At 33.8% G+C, this 22,312-nt stretch overlaps 1 protein-coding gene across 1 annotated transcript in view; it reads left to right on the forward strand.

Moving 5' to 3' along the window:
• The first annotated feature begins 648 nt into the window (after positions 1–648).
• Positions 649–22,312, forward strand: part of LOC131853657 (T-box transcription factor TBX20-like) — a 38,736-nt gene continuing 17,072 nt past the window's right edge. Inside the window, exons 1-2 of the mRNA XM_059204636.1 lie at positions 649–1,298; positions 5,012–5,297. Coding sequence (XP_059060619.1) covers positions 1,055–1,298; positions 5,012–5,297 — 530 coding nt within the window. The 5' untranslated portion in view covers positions 649–1,054. The remainder of the gene's footprint in view (positions 1,299–5,011; positions 5,298–22,312) is intronic.

Below are 22,312 nucleotides of genomic sequence, written 5' to 3' on the forward strand. Positions count from 1 at the left end.
ACAATAGATAGGTGCAAAATTAAAAGTAGAAAATTGTTTATTGAAAGTGTGTCTATTACTGTTGTGTATTACTTACATGTATTGATAAATGGGTACCTACATCATTTACTTATTTAAATAAAATTATTTAATTAACTAACAGCCTAATATTTCAGAGTACTGAAATTTAATTGTTAGTTACTTATATGCAAATAAATCTTTTAAAAGAATAAGATAATTAGAAAAGTACACAAAGTAGACTTATAAAATGCTTCTTGTTTTGAATGAATTAAGCGCCAGTTTAAATAGCTATAGCAGTACAATAACCGCAAAGATTTAAGTCGTTTCAGTGGTAAGCTTTCACGGTGGAAATAGTGATGCAAAGCATCGGCGCAGCAAATAATACTAATAAATACCACGATACGATCAACTCACCGTTTAACGAGAGAGCCTTTTCCGCGCCGTGGCGAGCCATTTAGCGAATTTCAATAGTTATCGCGCGGAGAAAAACTCGCTCATCGAGAGGGACGGGTGCAAAGAGTACTATCAGCGCGAGCGGGACAGTCGCAATAAGAAAGAAGTAATAAAAAAACGGTTGTGTGTGCGTGGTCGGAGTGTGGTGGCATAGGGCGGCGATGCAGGCCCCTCCCTGTGGCGCGCCGCCTCGCTGCCGCCTCAGTCGAGTCCACATCGCGCCAAGTCGCACCGGTCCGCTGCCACAGCGCCACCACCGCGCGTAAAAAGTTTCTACTACTACGAAACTTGCGAGCGTAGTGATAATACTCCTAAACTCAAACTAAATATATTTGAAGTAGAATTACAATACTGTGACACGTAGCTATAGGACTGCATTTACTAGTTTGTGTTACTTACATAAAACCTGTGTTTTTTTTTATATTAGGTAAAAAAATCTGTAGCTACGAAAATTTCAGATAAACTCTAAATACAATTCCACACTGACTTCTTAATTTTTGCTGGAAATATTTTGAATAAGTGGCTGTAGACGCAGGCCACGATAGCGTCGAGACGCGAACTTTCAAGCTTAAGATTGCAAAGACTATGTCCTGTGTCATCGATGGGATGTTCAGACGGTGACAGCGTGTGGCCAGCAGGCGGCAGGTTGGGATCGGAGGCAGTCAACTTGATGCTGCTTCAAGGTGAAGGGAGAGAGCGGCAGGGGCCCGCCATGGAGGAGGACTGCTCCGCGCGCCCCTGTGCCACTGACTTCTCCATTGCTGCTATAATGGCAAGAGACAGACAAGAAAGACGGGAGAGACGAAGACACAGGGACCCTCGTGAAGACACACTCACTCCCTTAGGTAACTATCGCCATAATTAATTATTTGTTATGTAGTTTAAAAAGTTTTAAGTAAACGAAAAAAAATTCCAACTGTTAGCTCAGAGGAGGAAGTATTTTTTCCATGTGTAACTTGTGAGATATATTCGTCAAACTAAACTGATATTGATAATTGTGTTTGTAACTTATAAGGTCAATATTTATATTGTCATATTTTGGTTGTAATTATTATTTATATTTATGCAGTAAAATATACTTACCTGTATTTAAGAAACAGATACTAACTATACTATAGTGCAGTATAATAAATGCTGTACAATAACTACCTACACAATTATATTGTCATCAGTTTGTAGGATGTGCCTTGGTACTACACCACCATGCACGCAATTTCTGAGGTCTAAAGAATTTGAGCAGTATAATTTATATATTTATATTATAAAAATATATAAATTTTACTTGGACGTGGAGCAAAAACTTTTTACTCCTATTTACGAAAATTAGAGTGTAGAATGATAATACTTTTTTTAATTAAGCATAAAAAATACAATAAATAAATAAAAACATTAAACCACTACCATGTACCAAACATTAAATCATTTCACATATACACGCTTATATACTCTTTTGTTTATTGTTAAGAATATGCTTATGTTGAGAATAGATTAATATTATAGTCTTACTGTATGTTAAATTAATTATGGTCGTATTCGACAGTCATGATATTTTATTTATATTGAGTTCCTAATTTATTTATTTAATATAATTATTAGATCTGTACATACTAACTTGTTTGCTTATTGGCTTTATTCTCGTAAACTAGTACAAACAATAGATATTTAATCAATGACATGATCTTATCAATCTAAGAAATACTTAGTCCAGTGTGTATATATATAGGTACATTTAGTCAACAAATATGGTTACAAATTTAGAACTTATAATAAGTAGGTTTTATTAGGAATATGTTAATATATTTCCGAATATATTAGACATATGCACTTTCTAAATATTATGTTGAGAATCTTTTAAAAAACGTATGAGTATTAATATTATACTACTTGAGTTTCTTGCCAGTCCTTTTCAACAGAATCGTATTGTAAATATAGTAATAAAAAAATTAGACGTGGATAAGAGGAAAATCTTTTGCTTTGGTTTCGATCTTTCAGACTATGTATAGGTATACATACATAAGTATTTTAACTATTAGTTTTATAATCGCTACAATTGATATATAAACATATACCTATGTGGATCATTGTTCTGAATCGGTCATATCTAGCGAATTTTATACACACATTTAACATTATACTTTTATCATTCCTATCATTCTTAAGCTGCGAACTCATAATAAATAATCATCGCGGACTGCCGCGAAAAGAAAATTTAAAACTGAAAAGTGCACTATTCTATTTGATTACATTATCAGTCATTTTAAAGATACACGGTTATAACTTTTTAACTAACGTTTAATTTATACTTAATAATATTTGAATTAAAAAAATAAATAAAACAGTATTTGTAAATGTAGTCGTATAACAAGGGCATTAAAGTTAGGATAATCACTAATGATTATTATCAAATAAGAATTTCTTATTACAAAAGATTCTCATTTGAAACTGATTAGAATTGTCAATTTACGTATTGACAACTTTAGTAACTTATAATTCCAACTTATTTAAAATAAAAAAATGCAGCAGTGATGGATTAATATTATTGCCTTAAAAATAATATAGTCAAATAACCTTAATATAAACTTATAGTATAAAATGCGTCATTAATATTTAATTTAATGATACAAAAAATATACGCTTTTGCATTCTAAAAATTGCTAATTATTTTCATTTCTATTCAGATATAAAATGAATTACAATATAGGTAATTTACTATATATTCTGATATAGTAAAAAATATATAGAACTAGTAGTGTATTGATTAACAAAATAGTTTATATTTTTAGGCCGCGTGGCTTTGTTATTTTTAATTTATTATGCTACTATTTCTAGTAGAATTTAATATTATATTTTACTTATAATATACTAATTTACTAGAAATGTAAATATATATGAACGGTTCTTATTAGAAAATCTTTAATCACCTTATAACAATGACATAATAAAGTTGTTACAGAGAGTATAGATAATTCGCTGTCAAATATTTTATCATAATTAACTTTTCATATTTTTTCATTTTCACTTTCGTATATTTTTAATAGATAAGTAGTTAAAATTCAAATTAAAAGCTGACAGTAAAATCAAAAACTCATAAATTGTAGGAATTTGTTAAATATCATAACAGGAAATTCCATATTGATAAAGGTGAAAGGTTTAAGAATGCGATGATTGTGATTATTATGTATAGAAGTTTTATAAACCACAGGTACGTGGTGAGTCTATTAAATAAAAAGAAAAAGACGAGATGCTAAACAATTACCGTTCTATTTTTGATAAAATAACACCTGAAGTATTGAAAGGATAGATTACCACATGACAGTTATGCATTATGATATTTTTTCACCTATATACCTATTTAACATAATTTTACAACGTCTCTTCACATTTTCTAATTGTCTACTACATGTATTAATTCCTTGTAAGTAGGTAACTTTAATCCCGTTGAACTATTAATACTATATATCATAATTATACTATGGTATATTAGTATTGCCTTCGTCATCCTTCTACCCGAAACCTTATAAACGAGTTATTAGCTAACACTACCAAAATTGTACCAACAATCTAAATTATTCAGCTCAATCGATCCGTTTTCACCCATTAGTCCGATTCACACAGGAAACGGAAATATAGTAGATAATGCATTGAGTATTAACACATAACATAGACACTTACTGGTAGACAGCACGTTGATTTTCGATTCCGGACTCGATTCTTGATTCGGCCAAGATATAGAACTTTTCTACATCAATAGGTTTGAGTTACTTGAACGTTCGCAAAATTATTTATTTTAGCTTGCTTTTGCAAATTATCTATTTGCTTCGACGTGACGTTTCTTTATTTTTAAATGGTGTAGTGCAAATAATAACTGGTTTATGTAATATATAAATACGAAATTAATTGATATGTTTAATTTTAGTAATTAAAATTAAACATATCAATTATATTATATAAAATACTGGCCAGTTATAATATTTATGAAAAATAAAATAATAAAACTAAATATATAAATATTCCAATTTCAAATTTCCCTCCATTTTTTGAGAGTAAATTTAAATATAGTGTTAAAAAAAGCTAGTAATTAGCATTTAGTCGCTCAGTATCTTATTGAAAAATATGATCCATCTCATCATCTCTCAGGACTACGTTTGCGTAATAGCCTGCATACTGTTTTTGTTACATTACTATTTTCGTGCACATTTGTGAGTTTTATTTACTAAGATGTATTTTCGTTAAAAGATGAAATTATTATTGTATCATACATAGGGTAAAGTATGAGATGTAGTCGTCCAGAATGATCTGTTTGAGGACAACCACTGGCGTCACATGACTACGTGTTAATGCTGTTATATATGTAGGCGGTGGTTGAGGCCACTTACCATCAGACGGCCGTCGGCTTATTTCTGTTGTGAAGTTATAACATATGTCTGATTTGTAGGGTTTTATGAATAGTTTAATATGACTTTATTATGACATCAGCTCGACAAAAGTTGCGATTATATCCAATTTCGTTGAAAATTGAGAGAGTCTATCCCTTACAAAATTGTAATATTATTTTCAGAGAAATTTGTGGATGCAGCTGCATCAGCCTCTGGATCACCCTCCCCTCCACTGGCGGAGTACGAACGTGACTCCCCAGTGGATGTGTCGTCAACGTCAGAGGCAGGCTCGGCGAGCGGCGCAGCGAGCGGCTCGCGAGCAATCTCCCCACCTCCAAGGAATCCGCAGCTTGTGGAGCGATGGTCGAGCGAAGATATGCGGCATATACAATGTCACCTCGAAACGAAGGAACTATGGGACAAATTCAATGAATTAGGAACTGAGATGATCATCACAAAAACTGGAAGGTAAGTGATAATATTGAATCTTATATCTTATACATAAGTGCTAATAACACCGTGATTAGAATGAGCAGATCTGCTCTAGAAACTAATTCAGATCCATCAATATTGGATTGCGTCGTTTCGTACCTTTTCATGTTCTACATAATATCATATCTATTAATACTTCGAATGTTTTGGACATATTTATTTAAAAAAAACTGTATACTGAAATATAGTAAGTCATTTGTTCCTTACAAAGTAAAAGATTAATACGTAAATATATATGAAACTCCACATCCATAACTATTTAATACACAAAAACTAGTTAAAAATTATTTGAATTTCGTACATACAGTTTACTGTAAGTACTTACTACTTTGAATTTTTATTAACAAGCAAGTACAATTAGAATATTTGGTTGCAAATTAACATTTTACCATTGATTTGCCACCCAGGATAATGTTGCGCAGTAATAAAACACCACTTTCTGACTATAATCGGTTATGTAAAGAAATAATTGTGGGCCATAAAACTCGGCGGACGGATATCGTATCGAGTGGAGTAGTCAACGGGTCGTTTGGTTATTTGGCATTGTCCTAAACTTGCCGGGAAATTAAAAACTGCAGTGGGTGTCGTTAAACTTGATTGTCGGTTAACGAGATCAAGGTAGTACTGGGAATGCTCTCAGGCGATAAGGTAGGTGGTACAGTGGAGGTATCGGCGCGAAGCGTATCGGTCGCGGCGCGCGGACAAACAATGGGTAATCGGGTGTAGTGGTTGCTACCGTACGGCTACCGCTCATGCGGTGGTCCCAAACGATCATACTTTGCAATTGAAATGATATTATTATATGTCATGCAATATCGCACTGAATCCTGCTTTAAATATAAGCTGACTTGTAAATATGTTGTAAAGTTGTAAATTAAACTACAATATTATATTCAATACTGACTATGTATACGTAAATTTTAATATTTATCTAATAACTAGCTTCTACACACGCCGTGAATGGTCTCGATATTTTCAGCTTCATCTTAAAAGTAATTGTAGGTATTGCAAACATCATATTATAATTAGTAAAGCCGTAAAATAATAATGTTAGGTTAAACTATGTATTACTTAAGTTGATAATGACAGTAGAGGAGAAGCAACCAAGGACTTCGAAAGTATCATCTCAATATCATTAATTGACCCTTGCTATTGATTAATTCAATCTGTAAGCAGTTTTCTGTGGAAACTGAAAGAGGTGGCTATTAAAATAGGACAAGAATATCAATATGACATACTAGTCCTCTAGATAGGCAACATTTGAATACTATAGGTAGTCAAATCACTAAGGAATGACTCTTTGCCTTTATCATTATGTTTGTTATTCTTATATTTTCTTCTTTTTGCATTTACCTATCTGCCCTAAAAAGATTGCTTTCGCCAATAAGGCTGCTTTATTGTAATTATAAATATGCTCTATCTACCTACGTCCGTGGTACTGCTCAAATATATGAGCGGCGGTTACCACATTCCATCATATGGGCTATCATCCACCCATTCCATCATATTGCTAGTCCAGTTACGTAAAAAAGTACCGGGTTGACCAGCCGATTCGAGAGATCGACGTTTTAGCGGCAGGAGCGCGGGCGACGCGCGTCATAAAACCGCGCAGTGCTTATCGCGACCAGAGTAAATCAACGCGCGACAGCGCACCGATCGTGACAAATTCAGGGACCTAATCTTTTGATAACAAATGTTGTTCGCTGAGACATACCTCCTACTGGGTGCTTTGATTGATTCGTTCTAAATTGGTAGACTTTAGAACCATTAAAACATATAATAGACACTCTGAAATACTTACTACAATGAAAGACTGCTGTATAAATGTAATCGAAATTAACTCATGTTCTACTCGTTATTAATTCGTGTCTTTACTAATATCCTGTCTATTAATTTTATCAATATTGTATATATTTTCATAAGTATTGGAGATATTTTTAATAGCTACAAATTATAATAGGTAATTTAAGCATACTGTAAATGGAAAAGATTCTTATTTACACGTATTTCTTAATATTGAGATTGAAGTTGAAGTCTTTGAAGCGCTGTCAAAATACTATTAACGGACTTAGTTCTGATACTAAACGAACATTGTACGATATATGTACATTGTACATATGTGTATATTAACTTGGTCTAAATCCATCTTTAATATTCAAACAATTCAAACTAATAAATATGAATAAAAAGTGTGTGTGTAAAACAATGAAAGCTCTTTCACGCACTATAAAGCGGTATTAATACCTCACTTATTTATTCCATATAATGTTCTCGAGTTAACGACGCCTTAGGCATTGCGTTTTTTCTACCACGCTCCATAAAATACGACATCTGGAAATATATTCCGGTCTCATTTGCTTCCAAACTAACCAGTTCATTTCAAACAGTCCCTGTTACATGTTGCCCTTTTTATACGGTATTCTAACAATATTTTATATCTAAAATAATTGTATTCGCAATTCTATCGATACGTATACTACTCTGTTTTTATATAATCGATCAATTAGTCATGATGGTGGAAAGTAATAAAAGATTAAGTACAATCGCAAATGCCACATAGAGCTCAGGGAAGTCGTAATGGGAGACAATTTGCCACACACCGTCACGCAAGCTTATCCGAGCCGGCCTCGTCGATTAGCATAAATCTCGCCAACTAACCGTCACAAATGAGCAGCGGACGCGGTGCGCGGTAACGGCTAAACAAACTGATGCGAGCGGCGAAGCAGCCGCGACACTCGCATGTCGCAGCGTCAGAGCACGACGAATCGCAACCGTCGCTTACCCGCATAAATCAGTATTATCTCGCGAGATAGCCGCGCGCCTGGACCCACCCCGCCATATCACGCGAAGCCCCGTGTCGTTCGAAAAAATTAATGACTCGGAAAAACGATTCGCTTATGAGGGATCTTTCACTGTAATTGAATTGCCCCACAGAGATCAGCTGAATTGTCGGGTGAGATCGCAAAGATGTGATGCCGAGTCAGGTGTATGAGACAATGTCATATTACATCTTCACATTATTTTGCGGATCAGGCAAAATTTCATGACGAAACATTTCCGTGTTGTACTGAAAACAAAACTGTTATGTAACAGGTTCTGTTAGTGATGAACAAACTGAAAAAGAATGAAATTTCTGTTATCTCTGTTGATCTGATTGATACTTACATCAAAAAAAGATAAAGAAGTTAAAGAATATTTAAGATTCACACTACTATCGCCATATGGTTATACATTATAACTAGGCCGTAGTTATGGATATAGATCAGTATATCAGATGTTTAATGCAATTTAACATGGTAAGCACGAATTAGAATTTATAAACATATATATGTATATATTCCATATATATATATCAATCTAACCGGGTTTGTAAAGATGACTGAATACCAAATATATAAATATACTTAGGTTACCTACTGCCTTTTGTTACTTGTGTAGTAAAAGTAGTGTAAAGGATCATATTTATGAATACAAAAATATGAAGAAATTGTGCTACATAAAAACAGAAATAAATACAAATTGAAAGTAATATAGAAATTTAAGTAAAAATCGGTTGTAAAATTATGGATGTTGTGACCTAAGACCTAAAACCATGACAAAGATTGACACTGAGCGAGTGATAAACCTCGTGAAAAATGACCTGAATGAATCTATAGACTAATCGTTTAATACCAAGTTAACTTACTCTTTGCCATCTTTAAGAAAATAAAACTATATATTTATATATTGCTCTGTATGGTCTTTATTAAAAAAATTAAACCCCTCAAGTGCTATAAAACTGTGTGCGAGATTATAATAATAAGCGTAATAGAATAATGTAAATATATGTCCGTCTGTCCGCCGCTAGTTGCCATGCTAATCGCGCGCGAAGCTAACGCGGTAAGCTCCGTTTTAAAACCTGTCCCTTTGTATACACATCTCTTTATTTTATTCAACGGGGATTCATTTTTCATGCGCTCTGCAAATATTTTGATGGTTGTCGGCTATGCAGTTTTAAATACGGTGGCTTTTATATTATAATATTCCATCTGATGTCCTATAAATTTATATTTGTTATTGTTTTGTGAACGAACTAATTAATATATTTGTTATTTATATGAAAGAAAATTATTTAATAATATTTTTTAAGTTTAAAAATGAAAATTTTGCACTAATTGAAATATTTAAAACCACAATATTTCACTTTCCTTCGACACCTAAATTCGCATGTCATAATTAAGAACAATCGAGTTATAAAACATCTAATCATCAACAAAAGATCTATTATAATAATCTTTATTTTAAAAAATGGTATCATTTTCTTTATTAGTTAATACCTATTTACCAAGCGCAGCTTGGGCGAACAACTAGTTTTGAATAAAATACAACTATTATTAATATACAATTCGCTGTAGTTTAAATGAACATGTTTCAGTTCATGATTTTACCGTTTGATCTGTAACGACTGTGGTGAAGATGTTTTCCATAGGTCGCGTTGCCAACACTTTAATCGTGGTCTCGTAGACTTGGCATACAACAGGCGATTTGATTTACTTCTCACCACCACTCTATGGGACATAAATCTCGCCACCTTAATATAAAAGCCGTTGCTTCTACACTCTGATCTTTGGTACGCTAACGGTATTGGTAAAATTGGACAAATCGTAATAAATTTTCAAAATCTGAATTATGTGAGTGTAGTTGTGTTGAGAGCAATAACACTTGTCTCGTATATTGTGTTTTCTTCGTAGACGCTTTGATCTTCAGATTAAATTAATTATGTTTGAATGAAATATGTTACACATAATAATATTTTACTTGCCTTTTATTAAATTGGCTGCAAGATTTTGAAGAATATTTGTTAGACATTGTTTTTAATGCTTGCTTGATAAGCTAATAATCATGACCCATATGAATTTCACCTGTTCGTGATATGGAATATTATTATATATCGGAATTTCCTCGATTTTGTTGTAAAGGTAATGTGATGACTTATATTCGTATATTATTACCTAAGTTTTCGCTCTTGTGAACACATTTTTTACACAGAACACTTATTTTAGTAACAAATAGGTTCAAGACAATTCATTCAAGGGAAAATGTAATATATGTACTTATTGAATAAAAAAGATGTCTCTCGAAGTCGCGCGTTATCTTGGTTTTAGTCAGCAGTAACATCACTGTCAATCTAAGCTTTTATATGAAAACCCGGCAAATGTAAGTTAGCTCGAATTATATTAATTTAATATTTATATTTTAAATAAATATATGTTTACTTTCCACGTCCATGATATGCGCCCCTGCTTTGTAGTTTTACGCATTTCTGTATTTGCACTGTATGGAGTCACACCGCGCTTACACGTACGCGAGGTCAATTCGCCATTTGTCGCACTCGTACGATAATTGTTGATAAACGATCGCAATCCGGCACAGTAATTGTCAACGCTTAATCTTCTAATTGGTTCGCATTTAGCAATGCCAGCATATTGCATGTGTCGTGTCACCTCGTATATAGCTGTGAGAGAAAAATAATCACAAGCTTTTAAATCTGTAAATTGGTAAAAACATAATCCACGTTCGACCTATAAAAACAGGACGTCGAGTGAGCGAACTCGAAAAGCAATTCGCAACGCCAATTTCAAGAACAGTAAAAAGTGCGATTCACAAGTGCAACTTGAAACGGCGTTTAAGAGCGAACCGAGGGCGGCGCCCACCGGGGGCGAGAAAACAATTTGGAATTTTATCGCGGCGAGGTGGGTGAGTGGTACAGGGCGCGGGGTGCGGGGTGGCGCGTTACCTCTGATTTATGTTTGACATTAGGCATGAGGTGGGCGAAATGCGAGAAATGCACACACGCTGCGCAGACCATTACCACTCATTCTCTTCTTCACCTGCCAACGTATACATTTATACATGTCGGAACATTGAAGCGATAGTGTTCGAAAAACGTTCTCTATTTCCTTTTTACATAACTGCCCATCTCGAAGTAATATGCAACTGCCATGTATATATATAAATCGCTCCACAGTGACATTTGATGCTCATATCCCTCATGCGTTGTCAATCTGAAAGACTAAGGTGTCATGACTTCGTACCCTATAACTTCCACTCCCATAATATCACTCTTCAAATTGAAACTCATCTTATAATATAAACTACTTGGTGGCAATGAAATATGTGAGTCTGGGTTATATAATATTATTATATATGGGTTATATATTATATACCTCGGTAAATATAATATTATTTCATTATTGATTGCTATTTATCTACATAAACAAATAATATTAAATAATAATCAGAATAAATTTTATATTTCGTATTCTCGCTTACTTAACATACATAATAATAGTAAAAACTCATAACTAGTAATATGTATTATTATGTACTTTAAGCAAGTGAGAAATCATATCTATAATCTGTTTTTTTTTTATCTTGGAATTAACTAAAAGGTCTAATTGTCAAATTTTCAAATAATGGTACCAACTGAAAATCATCAACCCACGACAACAATGTGCTGAAATATAACTCATTGTTTAAGACCATTAGTTTTAAAGTATTTTATGAGGTTTCAATGGCAGTATATTTTTAAACATCACGTGCATACTAGTGTTTTGTTATTGCCTTTGAATTAAACAACACAAAAATATATAAATTGCTTTAAATTGCATTGTGTTAAAGTGCAAATCAACCATTTATTTATACAGTTAAATATTTGTTTACATCATAGTAATGTCATTTATTGGATAAAAAAGAAGTTAGTATGTGTTTTAGTGAAATATATATCAATTAAAAATATATATTATGACACTAAAACCCTATATGTATTAATAGATTTTTTATTTTGCAATTTAATTTAACTTTACAGTTAAATTAGGCAATACAATAAGGTGGAAGAATTTTCAATTAAGGTGTGATCGATAATGAGTCACACCGTGCGATTCTGTACCTACCTTAAAATACGTTTATTATTCAGGATTGATTTGATTTTCCAAAGGCAAAAGTTCTATTAAAGTTTCAATAGTGTTTTGATAATAGATATCGTACCTAGCCGAAACAATAAATGTGCAGGATTAATTATACTACTGAAACTCTGCCTAAATTGAAATTGGAATCTGAGTTTTTAAATATATTTTGTTTGTGTATAAAGATGGAACGTTAATCCCGTATAAGTAATAGAGTACAACAAGTACAGCCTGTCATTGCAAATTCATTAGCAACTAAGCATGCTGTTTTCCAATTAACTAATTCAGGTTCAAATGTCACTATTTATTAATAGTATCCACTCCACTATTTTATTATTAAATATTAGTAATGGAAATGTAGTAGTAGATAGGTAGTCTGTAAGTATATGTAATTGTATTGTAGGTCTTACTATGATACGTATGATACAAAAGCAAATATATTCTACCAGTTAGGAAAATTCAATGCTAATTACAATCTTTATCATACTAATATAGTTCTTTAATTAAAAGAAACAGCTTATATTTGTATTTTCCTGACTAATAATTCTTGGTAATCTATGTAAAATTAATTAATTTAAACTAGATAACTTGTCAGCAAAGTAATTTCCCGGTAATCTATATTTCAGAAGAGCTCTTTCAGCAGACTTTCTTGAAATATCCGTAATCCGAACTTCACAAATGTATACCGTGGATAATTCACTGTCATTCAAATTCAAAAGCTAATTTCACTAAAACCTTAAATGAATCGAGTTCGCGGGAGCTCGCACATTATTTAACTTGTTCAAAGTTTAAATTGAAAACGCCACCGAACTCTTTGTGGAGTCGGAGTCAAATTTTGAACTTTGCTGCTGAATCGGAAATTTCTTTATAAATATCTTATTAAGCTTAAATTCAGTTGGTGTCACGCTGCCGACACTAATTTTATTCGTGAGAGACGGCGTCGGGCGTCGCTGGGGAGCCGGGCGGGCGTCGGTGAAAATGTATGCAAACGGGAAACGCGATATTTGACGAAGCCGAAAACGACAAAAGAATTAAGGAGGCCGCGCCTCCAGCCTCTCACCCTCACCATCAGCGGGCGTGCGTCGCGGACGACTCTGATACGGTGACATCGTTCACTTGCTGTCGCCCGTCACATTGCAAATTCACTTTGCTTTCTGCTTTATTAAGAGATTAACTGTCACTTAAGCATCAGTTGATTTTCAGGTTATTTCGTTAAAAATATAAATAGGCTTATAGAAGTGTACTTCTATATACTTTTAGAAATTATTTATTTAAATGTTATTGGTTACGTACAGTTCAGTAAATGGAGCCCATATAGATACGAGTACAGATATATTGTCTGTAGTTTCTTTAATTATATATCACAAAGCAATGGATAATTAAAAGGTTTGACGCTAACAGGTGTTTCTTTAATTTGTGATATTGGTAGGTACATGTTCGTCAATGTAGGTACCTACTACTATATAAATAATTCAAATGCACAACCCTATCTGTTGTTATCTAGGTTATGTGAAGAGAACACATGCAGCCTATTTGAATACAGCGTGTAATAGATGTGTGATTCATGTAAATGTACCCTTAGCAAGTGTATCGCGGACTAATCTCGCCCCCGAGCCGGCACGCGGCACCCGTCGCGGCCAATATGCCGCGCCGCGCCGCGCCGCGCCGCGTCGCTGGGGTGGCAGTCTGTTGGAGAAAACGTGTAAACTAATTATGTACATTTTCGTAGCCACTTATTTACATAACTACGGGCTGAACCCCGCTTTCACCGTGAATATTTCATTTGTAATCTTTACTTTGACGGTTTAATATGACAGCTGTTGTTTTGTTTGGAGCAAACTTTTAATTTTCGTCGTTTTCTTCCGGTACCACCACCCTTTGTGTACGCGTTACCCGACGCCTCCGAGTAATGATAGGTGATTATCGAACAACTTTTTTTCTTTCGGATGAATATATCTGGGAAACTTCGTGACGTGTAATTTGGAATTTTCACCGCGATGTCTTGACTATGGTTGTTGTCTGACACAAAGGAAGGTGCTTATTATTGTGATGACTGTTTTGACTATACACGACATCGTTTATTTATTGTTTGTTGGTAGAAATTCTTTGTGCTATCACCCCTTCGGATAGGGTTCGTAATAATATTTTAGATGTACCTAATTATATTTAATAATAATAAAGTTTTAATATATCCTAGTTATAATTGATACCATACTTGGACCTTATTATTTGCAGGAAATCAATAAATAAAACTATTAGTAGGTAATGAGCGAGTGGCTCGCCATTTCGTGGATATTTATACCGCGCCTTCGCGGGAACTAATTTATGGAAGTAAGTACGCGGAAAATGTTTACGTATGTACTTGCGTTCTCTGCCTGTGTTGTTGACATCCGGCAACTTCCCTGCGTAGCCATTGGATATAGACAGTCTTACTAATGACCTAATTGGATAATTAGACCAAATATATAAAGAAGTCGACATATCCCGCTACGTTAATTGTAATATGAAATATTATGTTATCTGTGATTGTAATGAGGATACATTACTCGTAGGTATTACAAATAAGATATTTGTACTTTCTAAATGTTAGACTGACATAATTTAATAAGAAATTTTAATATTCTGTTGTTACTATTTCAAAAGAATCTGTGTATTAAATTCTTGCCATGTCTTCATAACTGGAGAGAAACGTGTAAAAGATTACTTTTATAATTTTTTTTCATTAGAAAAAAAATTCATAAATAGAACCGTCTTTTGAAGATATTCTATTCCTTAAAAGAGTATGCTGAGTAGATCAACAATCTGACCCATCTTATGTTCGCTCAGCCACAGTCGCTTTTTTGTTGTGCCGTTACAACTCGACGATGGACGGCTTTTGCATCACTCGCTACCTCACACAGTCTTTTATTGTAGAGACCTGTAAAAAGAAAATCCAACAGCGCGACCACCATGTGTGTATATTACAGACTACCAACTTTCCTTTAATGACACAGTGTGAACTTTTAGTGAGTGCACGCTGTCTGATGTTATAGGGAAAATGACAGCTGGCCTGACTTTTTCCTTTGTGCATAGATATTCTTAATCGACAATTCATTTGTAATTCTAATTTGAAATTTAAGAATGAGTACTTTTCTATTAAAGCTCCATAATTTTATTTCCATTTGCTATTTGTTTAAGATTCAGGGCTGTCTATAGTTACATTCGGAATGAATGAATTATTTTTTCCTATAATGGAAATAGGAATCCATGAATCTCATCCACTTATGAAGTACTGGCAAGAAACTCAACCGAATCTGTTTTTATGAAAAGTCAAGTAAATAATGGTAGCAAATTGCTATCGTTGTTCACTTATAGAGGTGTCTATGAAATAATAAATATAAATATATTTCTTTTATACCGCGAACATAAGTATGGACATACGTGGCTTTGGGATTTTGTTCTATAATATGTATATATGTTTCTTTGTCTTTTAGTTGTGTCATTATGAGAAAATCTATAAATGGATATACCTAGTTAAAATACATGTACAAATGTATGTACTTAAGTATATATTTTTCAATCTATAAAGGAGTAAGTGTCACATCTGAGCTGGACCACGCTTTTATATAGCACCATATATATGTATAACAAAGATCTTTCGTAATTGGCTGCTGAAATTGATTGATGCAGAACGGACATTAGGCATGCCTGGAGTAGAATAAAATTAAATAGAAAGAAAAAGAGAGAAAAAATTACACAAGGGTTCTTTCGCTAACCTAATTAAATACTAAGAAAAGATTTCCCAAAAATTCCTATGGGAACGTGAGTCGAATACCAATACCACACGAGAATTAAGAAATAACTAAAACCTAATTTATATATGTAAGTAATTTTTACTCACATTCACTGTACATAAAACCTAATATTGGTACTTACATAAAATATCGTATTAAATTCCTTTTAGTAGAAAATAATTACTGTATTAACTCCAAATGCGAGCGCTGAGATTAACGTAAAATAGGCTTTATTTCTGAGGTTCTAATAATCCTCAAATAGTTAGACCGAACCTTACTAGCCATGGAGGTCACGAGATTATCAACAGACCTCTATCGTGCAAGGAGACGAGACTCCGCCCGCCCCCGTTGACATGTAGCGTTTTAACAGTCAGTACGTGAGCCCCCCGTATCACCCCACTGTAGCCACCTGCAGCCCCCCAGAACTGACGACATTAGCAGCCGCAGACATAGGGCGCGTCCCCGACCAGACGTTGATGGTAGCATGTACATGATAGGTACATGTATGTACATAGATTTGTATGTAGGACGCAAACTGAATATTTAAACATAGATATAATAATAGTACTCGTAAATGGGAGTAAAATATCATTATTATCAAATATAGATACATATCTTGTTGTGAGAAATATGTATGTGGGTATATAAGAATCTTCTAAATTTATTGTGATATAATATTTAAAAATTACTCCTTCCACTCATCTGCAATCAAATTTCTAAAGTCTGTGACATGAACTAAATAATTAAGTACCATTTGAACACGCATATATTATGCCCCTTTTATACTTTCGTACTGCACTTCCATATTTAATATGGTATGCTATATATATATATACTATATGTGACCAAACAAGTTAGATCAAATTTAGTAAAACTCTTAATTTTGTCCACATGTCACATGGTACACTACGGCAAATAGTATGCAGTAACAGTTTTGTAATATAGGCGCCAAACTTTCAAATACGGTGCCGACTTGTGAAACTCCGCACCGACTTACAAGACACCTACAGATTTACGTGATATAATATAAGTCATATGACATCTTAAACAAATAAGTTAAGAACTCAGAAACAAGCTATATCTATGATATATATTATGTAGGTTAAACCGGTATGTACACGAACGTGATTTCAAATTGAGGGCTTTGCGGAAATTAGCGGTGTATTTGCGAGAACTAATTTCTCCAAGTTCTTCGTTCTCTTCAGCGAAAATAAGCAATTTTCCAAGTTATATATTACCAGATTCTCTCTACTCATTGTGAAGCAGGGCGTTAGCAGTTCTTATTATTCATTCTGGCAAAATTCACAAACGACCAAAATAATTCAGCAACAAGAGTATCGCGAGCGTGTTTTGACATCGTTCGCTATGCAATGTGACACCATTAGCGCAGTAAACCGCGCAAACAATACAAACAAAACGAGGTGTTGGAATTTCGCGCGACGGCGCGGCGCGGACACCGAGCCCACGTCCCGCCTCCTAAAAGCTCCTTGTCTGAGATTACAAGTTGTTTTCTTCTATGTATTGATGAATTGGTGCTTCCTCGCAAACATTAAGATAAGTGAATAGATAAATATTCATTCGCATACACTTGTCATTTACAGTTTAGCCTTCCCATGATCTTGCAGTTTGCGTAGGAGCGAATGATGTCACTTATGTATGTAGTACTAGTGAGACATTGTAGTATATCAAATACCTACCTCATATCCAGATCTACGCGTACAATGTAGTAAGTAGGTATGCTCGCTCCGCCCGAGTGCATTCCTATCATTTTATTACGTATACCAAGCGAAGTGTCTTGAAGGAATTTAAATTACTTTTAATTTTATTATTATCTGTGTACCTACTCAGTTGTAATATCATTGTGTGAAATTCTATTTCGCTTACGTTGATTTATATTTGATGAAATGCTAAAATCTTATGAATATGCTTCTGTGAGTGTAAGAAAGACATATCTAAAATAATAATTACTCAATTTTATCGCTTACCTTAAATGAATTATTTATTAGAAATATTAGCGTTAAATAAAATTATTGTCGAACTATGTAAAGTTGTAACAAAGGTTTGCATTTCCTGTGCGGGTGACGCGCGACTCTTTAGCTGGCCGGCCGTGCGGTGTGTCATTACCTCAGCAAGCAGCAATTAAAATTGTACGCTTAAGTTATATTTGTTTAAATTCACTAATTATGTTGCCGCTAATAAATACTTACACGCAACATCTGCTGTACACTAATGGCTGCCGCACTGCATTGTAGAAATGTTTTATTTGCTACGCGCGCCATGGTGCAACCTTATAATTTTCTGTTCGTGTGAACACGGGTTACCTATACGTGAACGGACTGCAAGGTATGGAATATGGTATTAAAAGTGCAACTTAATTACAATTTCGATGACCCACTCAAATCGATTCTGTTTGTTATGCATTTAATAACCTTATATACCTCACCATTTTGTGGTGTTTCAAATAACAATCGATAATATACTAATGTATTTGATGACCCCTTTACTACTTCAAACATTATTATGAGTACTTTTTTTGGTACCGATCAGCTTAGATTCCTCATACCTATATACAAATTTCGGATTGATGTGACCCTTTTTCATGCTCATGCTTTTATATGTTGCCATTTTCGTCTCTTTGCTAGTACAATTTAATAAAAATAATCAAATCATAGATCATTTCTATGTACCTAATACTTGTAATTATAAAGTGCAGCCCACATATTATTTATATGTGACTTGCAAATTTCTGAACTTATCCTTTACAAACAAAAAACTAACCTTTCCTTTGCATTTTGTTAGTTTTGAAGAAGTATAAAAAACATCATACATGTATGTAGTTAAATATATGTACTTACCTAAGTAACCGAGTACAAACATTCAACGGCTTTATATTTTTTACGGGCATTGGCGAGCCGCAAGCCGTGACGGCACCACACCGCGCAGTAGTTAGTTATCTGAGATCTCGACGGCTAGCTCTGACAGAGATATTAATCAATACGATTGACAAAATCGTGCGAGTGTCGAAAATTTGACGCGGCCCCGAACTTGGACCTCCCAGGACGAACGATATTTCATCCGGTACGCTGCAGCCGCCCAACCACGCCCTCCAGCTCATTAACTTCTTCTAACACACATCAATATCATAACTTTCTTGCATAGGTACTCTAATAATATTTAAACTCAGATCCGAACGCTACTAATAATATCATCAGTGTCAGTATGATTAGAAAATCTCAAGGTGAATTAGTTTGTTCACCGCAATAATTTCTTTGGCTGTTATGAAACTATCAGTTAAAACGTAATTTATCTACACAGTATTAATTTATTTATCGCTACTGTTTCTAAACGGGTTTTCAAATATGGAATTCACAAAAATAGTCATGTGTTTTTTATGAATTCCAAATTTGAAATGTTTTTATTAATAGTGTTATAATTTTTATTATTTTATAATTAAGTTACACTATGTATATTTTATAGTACCTATTAGTAAATGAAGTATAATAATGAGTGCGTATTTTGAGCACATTAATCTAATGCCGTTGATTCGAGCAGACGGGCTCTGATGGACGTTATAATTAATTAACCAAAGTCAAAAAACTGATAGCCGGGCATAATAAAATCTCTTCAGTACAAATGTTCCGTTGTGGATATCTGTAATAATCACATAAGTTGACACACGGTCATTTGTCATCGCGTCACTCACGCGTCAGAAGCGTTGATACGCCCTTTCCCAACGTAATCTAAACTACAAATAACCGTCGTCTTATCTCGCAAATATGTACAAAGATTTTGTTAAATTATATTACATTTTAATTAATTTAAATGACGCATGTGACATTTGAAGTGTAGATGTTACAGGAGGCAATGTTTAAAGTTTCAAACGCATTTCGGATGCAGGGAGGCGACGAGTCGTGACCGTGTCAGGCGTGTCGTCTCGTGTCAAGTGATATGCTCACATCCATCATAGGATGACGACCGTGACGAGCCTCACCAACGCGACACTAAAATGTGAACGTGCATGCGGATTTGTAAACCACATATCGCGTTCCAAATAGATTTTCAACTAACAGCTACGACGACTTTTATGATGACATACGCTTTAAACGGGTATAATTAGATGTGAATAATCCCAAGTTATGTTATATTACTATGGCTATTTATCCAAGCCATAAACGAAAATTTCGCTGTGTTCTCTCTCAACATTAAGTAATTATAAATATTTTATTAATACTTTTACTCAGAGCCAGTTGTTTGTCGTACTTCAATGTTAATAAAGGTAACCATTAAACCATTAACCATCAAACAATCTTTATCTAATACAATTAAGCAACTCTTCATAAATACTGAAACTTATGTATGATACCTTCCTAATATAGATCTTACCAGATTCGTAGTGTACACAATAGGAATACAGCATAAACACAAATAATATCTTATATCGAGTCAAGGTTCAGGTTTTCATATTGTAAATTCAGAAACTAGACTGTTTAGAGTTTTAGTACTTAATACCAGTGGTACCCGTATGTTCCAGTTGGTTCATTAAACGACATAATGTCCATTGGCCACCGGCAGTGATTGTTGTCACTGCCATTATGCTACAGAAATCACTTAGAGCTTATTATTAGCGCTAATTTCCAATAATAACAGCTGAGAACAAGTTTTTGCGCGCTGTAAAGTGTTCAACATTTCTAGTTTTACAGCAAGCCTATTTTTTGTCATGGGCATTCCATTATAAGAGGCACTCAGTCTATAAAAAAATATAAAAATATAAAAAAGTAGCTGCCACTTGAACTTGCTGGTGCGCAGCCATCTAGGTATAAAATTAATCATGGAGGATAATTTAATTGAAGAGAATTTGATAAATTTTAATATTATACGGTTATACTGATTTTATAACTAATAATGAAACATCATTACTACGCCAATTCTTCAGACTTAATAAACATTTCGTACGTATGTAGGTATATGGCATTGAAAAAGTCGAATAGTCAAATTTTGAGTTTAAAAATCCACCCTGACTAACCGACAAACCTAATAAAAAGAAATCTCGTATCTATAAAAAAATCTATAATTTAATAAATCGATATTAACCCTACCTTTACGCTGTAAAGTGGCTCGCGTCAAAAATGCGCTAATGAGCGGCCGGGTCGGAATCTGCAATCTCGCGCCATCTGTGTCTAATCAACGAATTGAGTTAATTAAATCGCGTTGGCAATATGGCGGCGGGTGTAATTGCTATTAATAAAGCGCTTTCCTGTATAATTAGGGGGCTGTGTGCGCGGATTGGCTGCGCGACGGGTCCTAATCACAACGTGATAACATTGCGCTAATGGTATGTACACGTACCTCGGCGTTACTTCGTATCCTACTTCCTACTGATATAATGAATGAGAAAGTTTCTGAAGAAGTTTGTATGTTTTAATTTTTAAATGCCCATTGTACAGTTATATTATGTTTGTTAAAATATTATAAATAAATAATAAATTGTTATGAATAATTATAAATAATTTTTGTCTTTGAGAGAACTAGGGCATTGGTAAACGTCTATAATAGGCAATATACACAGATATACCACAATTTTCGTAGGTCAATCTGTATAAGAATATAATTTCCGTCTTGTCTCTACAATATATATACAAGACGGAAATTATATTCTTACACAGATGAAATGTAGGATTTAATTGAAACAACACTTTTTAAGTGTAAAAATAATATTTAATACCATATAATTTATTGATTATTCTTAACTTAAACTTTTATAGAAACTATCCTTGTATACAGCCTCACAATATTATAGCAAAATGTTGCTTTTTTTCAAATTTTTGAATAGTCCGTTGAATACATTTATCAAATGAAATTCTTGCAGCGGCGGGAAACAATGATTGACGAGTTCGCACCTCGCCTCGTGGCTTTCTAATTAAGACGATATGCGTCCGCGCACCGTTGCAACTCTTCGCGCTCGTTTAACTCACAAACTACTAATTTTACCCCTTGCATTCCCGCAACCTATAAAACAACTAAAATATAAAACTGGTCTTTTTAAAATCTATACATGTATTTTAACTTATTATGTTTACTTACTAGTATTATCGCCTCGACGTAATATTATTTTTAAATAATATTAGACTTTTTTGTAATAACTTGCAATTAAATGAATTGGTAATATGTTGTATTTCAATAAGAAAAATATTTTATATATCGAACTAAATATAGTTATACCTATATAAAAATAATACGTATTTCTTTTCGAGTATCCGTGGTTGTAGCATATAAA

Source organism: Achroia grisella, unplaced genomic scaffold, assembly GCF_030625045.1.
Source record: "Achroia grisella isolate CSIRO2021 unplaced genomic scaffold, CSIRO_AGI_Agris_v1 utg903, whole genome shotgun sequence".
NCBI lineage: Eukaryota > Metazoa > Arthropoda > Insecta > Lepidoptera > Pyralidae > Achroia > Achroia grisella.